Source organism: Nannobrachium achirus (genome assembly GCF_963921795.1).
Source record: "Nannobrachium achirus genome assembly, chromosome: 14".
Classification (NCBI taxonomy): domain Eukaryota; kingdom Metazoa; phylum Chordata; class Actinopteri; order Myctophiformes; family Myctophidae; genus Nannobrachium; species Nannobrachium achirus.
In genome coordinates, this window is record NC_137821.1 from 31,213,800 (window position 1) to 31,224,494 (window position 10,695).

At 41.7% G+C, this 10,695-nt stretch overlaps 1 protein-coding gene across 1 annotated transcript; it reads right to left on the reverse strand.

Annotated features, from left to right (window-relative positions):
- Nucleotides 1–6,791: 6,791 nt before the first annotated feature.
- LOC308298441 (uncharacterized protein) lies at nucleotides 6,792–9,571 on the reverse strand. Its single transcript, XM_080742037.1, has 2 exons — nucleotides 9,091–9,571; nucleotides 6,792–8,298 (listed from the first exon to the last, which is right to left on the reverse strand). The coding sequence occupies exons 1-2, from the start codon at nucleotides 9,566–9,568 to the stop codon at nucleotides 8,240–8,242; spliced, it is 537 nt and encodes a 178-aa protein (XP_080598163.1). The 5' UTR covers nucleotides 9,569–9,571; the 3' UTR covers nucleotides 6,792–8,239.
- Between the last annotated feature and the right edge of the window lie 1,124 nt (nucleotides 9,572–10,695).

Here is a 10,695-nt window from a genome sequence, read left to right on the forward strand (position 1 = left end):
GTCCCAAAGAATGGGAAAAACATTATTTCATCAAAAAGGGGAAAAAATAAGAAAAAAAGGAAAAAAAGAAAAGAAAAAAGCTTGTTCTTCTTCTATCCTCTTAACCAGTACTGCACATATTTTCCCAGCCAGGCAAAACATTTTGTTCAGAAAACCACATTTAACCTCTAGTTTTCCCACAGAGAATAATTCCTGGTTCCATAATTGCTCTCAGGAGATGAGGTATTAAGCTAAGCTTGATACACTGCTGAGCTGAAGCTATCATTTGGACTTCACTTGTAGATTAACTGTAGATTTCAGATGAGGTCACACTCAGTTGGAATAAGTCATTTTGTAAAAATGTGATGAGCCAGACCTTGGTCAAATAGCTTTCGTAAATAATTATTGGTGTAGCTTATTGGCAATGCTGGGGTACACTGGTTGGGTTCCCTGCTTGGGTTCAGTGCATAAGAACAAAAAGTTGACTATCTCAGCAAAAAGGTATTTGAAGGCTTATTGATTAGTAGTCCTAATAGTTTGACTCAAACGCAAACAGTTACATTTCAATTACCCGCATCTTTCCCTAAAGATACCATATATCAGGGTATAAACACAGTGGCCTGCTATTCATACAGGCATCGACAAAGGTTAATGGTCCTGCTTGACAGACAAAACCCAACAAAGTATTTTCTTTCCCCCAAACATTTTATTCTAGTACTTACAAGCATGTCTTCTAATCAAACATACAACAGTTTAATTGACTCAAAGATGCTAACAGCAAATGTTCTTTGGCAATTTATTTTGACCAATCTTCAGATGCAGTATTCATTGAGGCACCAGAGGACACAACTGAAAATGGATCAGAAAGATGCAATCCTCCACTTCCCTCCTCCATTTCCAAGAACGAGTTCGCCCCTCGTCTCAGAGTGGCCTCGTCACTGGTAACTGGCGTTTGTTGTCCACTTCTCTCACTGTCTGCATCTACTTTAACTCCAATACCCAGGTTGTTTTCCTTCCTTCTCATTTCACCCTCAGCATCGACTTCTATTTTTCCACTTCTCTCTTTCGTACGGTGTATCATAGCATCTTCATAATGTACTGAGGAGGCCACATTCTCCTCTTCAACAGGAGATTGATCAGGATCCTGATTCCTCACGTCTTGATTGATTATGGCTTTAGTGTTGGAAACAGACTCATTATTAAGTGTCATATTGTTTCTCTGGGTTTTAGTACTGGCCCCACTAAAATAAGCACTTCCCAGAATATCAATGTACTGAACCGCTTCAAACCAATGAGGGGATTTGGATTGCCTGACTATGGATACATTTCTGGTGCTACCTGAAATGAGCGGGTTACTGTTAGTGGGTTTTATACTATTTTGGCCTTTGACACGCTTGCTCTCCAAACGTTTCCCTATCACCATGCTGATGGTTACATTTTGCTTCTCCAGAAGGCGGGCAGCCATTGGAACTAGTTTGCCATTACCGGGAGTTGTATGGTTTAGGGTTGAGGTGGTGATTTTGTGGTTCCCTGCAGGACCAGAATAAGAGGAAGAGAGTTCGGGAGTTAGTAGGGCTATAGATACATCACGTGCTTTGTCCTGTGGGGTACCACTATTGCTTTGAGCAGACTGAATTCCCCCAAATTTAAATGTTTTGTTATTCTTTTTATATTTGTGCCCATTATAGCCATGGCGCTGGATCGATTCTGTGTTTGCCACTTTCTCTGGAGGCTGTTCGTGGTCTTCGGTACGCATGGTGGTCATTGCATTAATACGAGCCGGCTCAGGTTCACCCAGTGGCTTTTCATTCTCATTAAACAACAGATGGCCCTTTGAGTACCATTTGTCACTGAAGAACCTTGATCCCAAAATATTATTTTCATCATCTTTGGTTAAAGTAGAACTTGGATGCATCTTGTAAGTGGAAGGAATGTGGCCATCGGAACCAGTGGCAGCACCATCATCAGTGATTGAGCTTTTATTGGTTCTATCTGGTAATGTTTCATTTTTAACCCCTGGCCCTATCATATCAGGCTCTTGTGTCTTAATTTTACCACCAAGCCTGAAAATACCAGAGTCTCTGTGGTTAGAACTTGAACTCTTAACTATTGGATATAGCCTGTACTTTGATTTAAAAGAAAGGGGTTCAGATCTTCTGTTATGCATTCTGTCTTTACTTTGCCATATCTGCGGTTTGTTTGATTTAACGCCATCAGTTCCCTGCTGGAATATGTCTGTCTTGTCAGTTCCAGTGGCTGATATGAGTGAAGCTTTAGCTCCCTCTATCTGCTCAGAGCCGGCAGTGCTGGAGGATGGAGTTCTCACATCTGGGTTACTGCCTGTAGTGGTGTAGTTCTCAGTTACTGTAGGCTGGACCTCCTTTAGGCTTAATTTCAAAGCCCTTGGTGAAGAAATATACTTATTTTGTTCTTCTAATTTAATGGTCTTAGATTTTACTTGAACTTTAAATTGAATTTTCCTGGTAGATCCGGTGTTCGATCCAGAGATCTCCGTTTCAGTTAGAGGGTAGAGGGTTGTAATGACAACACTCTGGCCAAAGCCATACTTTTGAAACCCAGAGGCAGTGGGATGCACAGTTGTACTTTTTATTCTAAGATCATCTACGGTCTTGTCAAAGCGGTAAATCCAAGGGTTGGTCCTTCCCTTTGAATTGTTGGAGGAAGAAACAGACAGCTCTCCCCTTTCATCTCTGGCAGACCACTTTGGCTGATATTTAAACCCCCTGGACCCGTAGATGTTTTTTGAGGAAGGTTTGGAACCATATGTCGATCCTCCAAGTTGGGTTGAGAATACCGGACTCCTTATTATAGGTGTCTCACTGCTCGGGGAAGAACTTTCCATGGCTCTGTCTTTCTGTAGCTGGCCAAGAGCAGATGGAGCAAGGGGGGTCGCAATGGGGCTCGATGTAGAGGGAGAACTATTCGGGCTGTTGGAGGTTTTACGCCGCTCGCCTGTGACTATACGAGCCGCCTCATGTCTGACAGAATGTGTCCTGGGGTCTGCGAAGAGATAAGACTTTCTGTATGGTGGTTTCACATTGACACCTCTAGAGAAATTTCGGATAGACAGCGACTGTTTCTCTATGCTAGGATTGGGCTTAGTAACAAAGGGATTCAAGTGATTGCTGCTGGGTCCTGACTCTGAGTAACCTGCTGTTTGAGATTTGAGAGACCAGTCTCTCTGCGATGTATGCTGGGTCCGAGGCACAGCAAGTTTGTGCTTATGTGTGTGGGAGATTGGAACATTGTCACTGTAACGCATCCCTGCAATTGGCAGTGAGTTACTCTTAAAGCTACTAGCACTGTGGGATGAAACATGGAAATGAGGAGAGTATTGCAAAATTGCTTTTGGAGAAGTGTGCTCAGAGTGAAGGTCAGTTCTGATTTCAGTGGCTACTGGTGAGTCATTTTCAGGAACTTTCCTTTGGCCGTTATTGGGTTCCAGGACATTACTGGACTTTCCAGATGCTGAACTGACGGCAGTAACAATTTTCTGAGATGGTTTTCGTACAATTGGTGGGAGCCCACGAGACACCAGACTTCCAGGCTTTACTTCTTGTTGGAAAGAACCGTGTCCAGTGGGTGCAGTGGGTTGTCTGCCAAAGGAGACACTGTTTTGAATGTTTGAAAATCTGCCAGGTTCACTGTCAGAGTCAGAGGTGCTTTGTGCCTCTGTGCCAGCGATAAGGTGACCTTTTTCTTGATTGCTGTCCACCGAATTCCCGCCACCTGAGCCATAACCACTTTGTACTATGAAGGTTTTTGCCTGGAATTTGATCCGGCCGTCACCGGGACTGCGCCGATGGTATTTCAGGATACTGCGTGTGGACTGGACAGGGTCTATATGGTGGACAGTGACTGAAGCACCATTTCTCTTGCTTCCCTTTCCCTTATCAGACTCCGCTCCAGGAATTACTTCAGCCTGGGGGGGTAGCAGACCAGTAGAGAAGGGCTGATAAAACCTGGGAATGTATAAAGGTCTCCAGGTGTCTTGCTTCTCTCCATTTTCATCCTGGGCATTTTCTGTGGTCCCTGCTAAAAATGGAAACACAATGTTGGATTAAGCATCTCCAGTGCCATATCTCCGCTCATCTTGTCAACTCATTCAGACATACATGATACTAGGAGAAATTAAGGTTTAGAAACAATGCATAAACCCCTTTACATCTCTAGAGGTGCTGTTATAATCAAACATAATTGGTTGTGATTTTAATATTAGATATTATTATTTGATATATTATAGGCTATAATATAACTATAATATTATATAAAATATTTAACATTAGATTAGACCAGCCTGTCCATAAGGGGAGAAGAAGTTTTGGTAGTAGTGACAAACCAACAGGTGGCCAGGTTTTGCCTTTCTTAGGTACTGTATAGAGGGTATGCGCATGCATAAAGTGAATGGCAACTCGAGTGGCAAATTGAGTGGCAAAGTGAGTTTAACGTTGTTTAATGTTGTTTAATGCAATAAGATAGGACTTTTCTGTTTGGATGTATGGGCTGTCAAGGCCAGAAAGTATTTTTTTGTCACTCAGTAGGCGTCCACATAACTTCCGGGTATGATGATGATGTCACGCGCATACCATACCCTCTATTACTCAAAATCCTATGCCAAAGATGATATCCTGAAACTCTTTCAGCTGGCTTTCCATGTTAACCAAACATGTTCAAAAACATACACTTCCTTGGTTATCATTAAATATTAACCAGTTGTCTATGGTTAACATCTAACCTGCCCTGGAACGTAAGATCACAGACATTCTAGGGGCAACAGTGCCCCAGACCATATGTATTTTCCAAGGATTCCGAATCATTGCATCATAAATATTTGCTCTTACCTCTAATAGCAACTGAATTCCTGACAAACAATACACAGACCACCACAGAGACAAACAGGAGTCTGTTGAGAATAAGAAAAAAATAGGAATGTTTTAAAGATCTGGTCCAATTCATGGAAATGGAGGTGTGTTTGGTTTTTGTTTTGTTACCTTTATTTTTCTCGGAAGTACCATTGAGATACAAATCTATTTAGGTCGACCTGGCCAAGATCTGGCAGGTCACAGGATCTCATAGTTCTCATAGTTTCAAAAGAAAACTATAAAATAGCCTAGCCGCAAATTGCAACACTAGATTTTTTATAATCGGATGAATCTAGGGTTGCAATACCTCCCAAAGGGATCCAATGCATCAAAACAGTTTTTTGCTATCTGATTGTATTAAACGACATCAAACTCACCAATATTGCGGCTCTATGGAAAGCTTAGAATTTACTCTTTCTATCTGCAAAGTGTTTGTTTCAGAAAAATCCACAGTAGACATGTTAGGAGTTACTTTCTATCCAAGAAATTTGGTCCAGGTGATAATTTGCTTTAAGTCCTGGAGTTTGGAAGCGCTCGTGGAAAATTCCTCAACGGTCCTGTGACCACCTGGTTCTAAATGTCACATTATGCAGGAGGCAGCGGGACATGGCGTTATAGAAGACGAGCGCTTCCGAAGTTCAACGCTTAGAAAATAAACCATGTCTGCTCGGATTTCTTGACAGAAAATACATCATAACAATTATACGGTGGATTTTTCAGAAACAAACACTTTGCAGATAGCAAGAGTAAATTCCAAGCGTTCCATAGAGCCACAATATTGGTGCGATTGAAGTCGTTTAATAGCCTACAATCAGATAGCAAAAAACTGTTTTGATGCATTGGATCCCTATGGGAGGTATTGCAACCCTAGATTCATCCGATTATAAAAAATCTAGTGTTGCAATTTGCGGCTAAAAATAGCCTATGCTCTCACAAAGAGCAATTTAAAAGAGACAACATAATAACCACATCTAAAGATAACTGCAATACACATTTACACATTTGTTAACTTTGTTGTCAAAATAAATTAAATTTGTGCCAAATGTAGACTTCCTTCTAAATATTTACCTTGAACAAAGATCATCGCAGCTTAACATGATTGACAGCTGCAGGCAGCCTCGAGTTGTAAATCGATTCTTTGGGGAAGCCAAAAAGACAAATCTTATCTGTCATGAGTCAACACTGAATGATTGTGGTAGCCATGTGATTGCTGGAATTGTTTGCACCTGGGTTTATTGTTGTGGTCAAGTGGGACAAAACATGTTCATCAATTTGAACAGAATCTTGTTCATCATTAGGCTACATTAAAACATTTGAGTAGCCTAAGCAAGCATCTAGACAGCATGGTTCTTTAGGACTAGCCTATCTTGTCTAAAACAAATTGCACCTCTGAGTGACTTGTGTTGTAGTCCCTGACAACCAAATAGCCAATTACAACACAATGTTGCTACCACCCCTCCAAGAGATGGGATTTAGAATCTAGATTACTTGATGATTATGGCTTGACTATGAACTTTTCTTTGGCATAGGCCAAAATACAAATATAAAAACTGTCCAGAACTGCATTTAGATCTTGGTTGACTTCTGTAGAAACAGTAGAAGAGATCACTGCATATATGAAATGGCTGAACTAATTTGCCTAGGGTGTATCATCAGTGGTTAGCCACATGGTTAGCCATGAACAGTCCGGCACAAAAAGTGGAGAGACATTTGGGTTTAATAGGTCACTATTATTTTATTTTTCTTAAAAAAGAAAAGAATAACAGGCTAAAAATTAAATACGGGTTCAATGAAATAAGACAAAAATCGTACAAATAAAAATATCAAGCACCAACAAAGGTTTCACAACAAGGAATAGGCCTACATGGTGTTTTTGACTGAAAGTGAATATAGTTAGTTCCAGTTGATTCAGGAGAAAGAAGCCCAAACATCAATGCATCATAAGGCAGAACGTGATACTCATGTTCATTGCCTTCACATTTTTGGGGTCAAAACATTCCTGTAGTAATGTAAATGCAAATGATTTCAAGGTCAGAGTTGACGATATAGTAATATCAAGCAAAGAAGAGGTTACCTATTTGGGCTGTATTCTTGACAACAAACTGACTTCTAAAAGTGATTAAAAAAAGTCAATCAAAGAACTCTTTTGTCAACAAAACTAACTGATTGGACTACTTCTCTGGCCTAAATTCCACCTAATTCCAAGACATTTTGCTAGTCTGGGATGGCTCAGGGTAGAAGACAGGCTTAAGCAATAAAACATGGGATTAGTTTTTAAGATTGTCATCGTCCTCAATGCCCTCATACCTGACTAACTACTATAATCTAATTACAGGTCTTCTGATTGTGCCCATTAAAATTATGGTCCAACAAAAGGAGTGTTATCTTTATGATTATGTGACATGACCTTTATCTGATTGACCCAATATATACATGTGTTGAATTACTCTCATCTGCGTAAGCACTACTGATACTCTTGATGCCATGACAATCAACTACTTTCTGTTTTTTGTCTGTGTCTCATATCTTCTGGTCACATCATGTCTAATACTGTATTCTGTTCAGAACTTGTTGTGCGATAGTACTGATGGTGCCATCTCCACGCACACGACTCAACTGAAACATCACTCACCACCTTAGTTAGAGGGAGACTCTAGGCTCCATTTACACTGGCCGCCTGAATCAGATCTGTGATACATCCAGATTGGAATCTGTTTCGTTTAAATAAGTCTAAATGCAGACAGGTCACATGCATCTGATCTGATTCAAATCTGATTTCTAAAGATGTGTCTCGGTCTGAGCGCAGTATAACCTGATCTAACCACCCATGTCACATGAAAATCCATCTATCAGGAGACCAGGGGAGGTCAACTCAATTTCCCCATAGAAAGGAGGTGACATTCACTGCCGACATTATTCCCCTTTTCTCCTTTGTAAATATAGTGTTGTGTATTTGTTGAATATGTATTGTCTTTGTATTATTGTTATTCTATGTAATTGAATAGGAGTCAGGACCACAATGGAAACAAGTTCCAGAAATGTCCTTGCTGTGGTCCCAAAATGTCTCTCATGCTGTTTACATTTCTGACTAATAAAGTATACAAACAATCAAAAATATTGTTATCCACAAGGGTTTGCCAACACGGTAGGCTATAGGCCTATGCCAGCGTCTTCATCGGTCCACTCAACATATTGTCTCTTACTGGCATTGCATTTCACTTTAGTTCACAAGTTCTCACATCATCCATTCCAGGGTAATCTCTCGAGACAGCCTCAGAGTCGCTACGCTTCCTAGGAAGAGAGACAGACCGAGTGGGCGTCCCTCTTTCTTTGACGACGGCTTGCCAGATTGATTCCAGGGTAGCTATCAGAGCTGCTCAAATCCTGTAACACCACATCATGATGAAGTCCCTGAAGTCATCATTGGACATAACATCTGTTGAAGGGAAAAGAACACATCATTACTAGTCAATGTTATTACAGCTCTATGGGTCTCTATTTATGTTGGTAACCCCGACTCATTAAGCTGCAGATGTTCCGAAATAGCTCACCACCAACAGAAATGCAACAGACAAAGTCCAATGGGCAAACCCATAGACCGTAAAAATGTGTCATTATGATGTCATCATGCTCTGATGTCACTGTGATGTCAGGGGAACCACTCTACCAGAATGGGTTTGCCGCTCAGACATCACGCTCTGGCTTCACTGTGATGTCACACTAACAGAATCCCTTTTATGCCCATATATGGAGTTCCCTGATGTCATCAATATTAATGATGCCCTCTTAGAGAGATCCCTGTGATGCCAGGGGGAACATTTTATGCCCATATATGGAGATATGGAGATCCCTGTGATATATGCCAGGGGAACAAATCCCTTTTATGCCCATTTATGGAGATCCCTGATGTCCACATCACTGTGGAGGTCGCCTGTCGCCCTGAAGCTCTTACAACTCAACGCAACAATAAGAAAGTTTTGTTTGTTTGTTTTTGATTGAATTCAAACATTTGTATTGCATTTCTCAAGTGTAACAATAAATAAATAAATAATAATAAAAATCAATAAAAATGTTTATTTAAGTTCCTGTCTAATTTCTCTTTTTTTCTAGATTTGGCTTTAGCCCTTTTTACTACGGATGTATAGCTATGTTTTATAGACCTATTCTGTAATAAAAGCAAGCCTACATAAAACACAAGGTCTAGGGAGGGAGGCTATAGGCTACTTACGAGCTCCGTTTCCGCTATCTCCCGTTATCTTTTTCCAGGCTCGTTTCAACGACCGACGGAACTTCCCCCCAGACGTCGAATCTGTCTCCTCAACAGGTGGTCCCTCTGGAAGAGACTCGATGTCTGTCACATCACGATCACCAGCGTCGTCGTCGTCAACATCGACATCATCATCTGCATCATGGTCAAATGTCCTGGCGTCCTCCAGGACCCCAGCGGATAAAATGCGATCAAAGATACATTCGTCAACCCTGACGACCGCTGTCATCTTAACGTCGCCCGAGATGGACGTGACCTGACGGCACAGCGGGCAGGCGATGCTCGTCTCCCGTCCCACGCCTGAATCCCCTCCCCGGGGACGAGAGAGAGCCACCAGGCAGCTTTCACAAAAACTGTGTTTACAGTGCAGCTCTCTGGGACACCTTCGACCCGTGTTGTAGGGTCTGTAACAGATTCCGCACTCAAGTTCTGAATACATTGTTTAAACACCCACACTGACCACTTGAATGAATGCTGCGGGACATGGGCTGAGCCACGCGCCTTTATAGACTCCACCACCCTACAGACTATAGTCCATCGGATAAGGATAAGGGATGTGCGTAAGCGTCAGAGGGACGCTGGGAGGCTTGCCAAAAGCAGCAGAGTGGCTGCGCCATGCAGGCTAGTGAGTATAGTGACTCACTAAATACCCAAACAAAAATCTCTCTCGCGTCCCGACACGCAACTCTAGTAGCCCACACACACAGCTACAGTCAGGACACAGCAGGGTAGGCGGCGGCTTAGCCGTAGGAGGCTAATCTAAAGTGAGTGTAGCCTACTCACTGTCCCTTTGTCCTCTGAAATGAATCATGTAGTCTAATAGTCTACGTGGGAAGTGTACATTTATGGTCACAAATTACAATCACAAACCTACGATATAAATTCTAGTAACCGAATCAGGTACTGATTTCTTTCTGGGTATAGAGCATATTATGTGGGCCAGGATTTCTTATTTTATTGATTTACACAGTGCCACATTCAAACAATAACATAACACAACACTTTTTGTATGAATTGAGTACAAAGGGACCCCTAACAAAGCCTAACGGCGTTCTTGTGCTTATCTAGTTGACCTTAAGTTGTATCAGTGAACTGTAGGCTACTGTCCTGTACTTTTCCTATGCAAACTTCTAATAAAGTATTCAATCAATCAATCAATCAATCAATCAATCAATCAATCAAGAACCGCACAAATAAAAACAACACAACATTTCCCGACCGTACACCAGCAAAGCTGGGAAATGTAGACTTCCTGGGCTCGGACGGTAAGTAGGCCTAAGACAAGAATCTAGCCAGGCTAGTTACAGACACTATTACACAATACACAACAATCCCAATTCCCACATGTTTTATCTAACACAAACACACTCCCAGACTTTCCCAGAATGTATTTTACTCACACTGAAGGTGTGCCAAACCAAATCTCTCTCTCTCTCTCTCTCTCTCTCTCTCTCTCTCTCTCTCTTCTCTCTCTCTCTCTCCCTCTCTCTCTCGCTCTCACCCTCTCTCTCTCTCTCTCTCTCTCTCTCTCTCTCTCTCTCTCTCCACACATAATGTCTTTCGTGT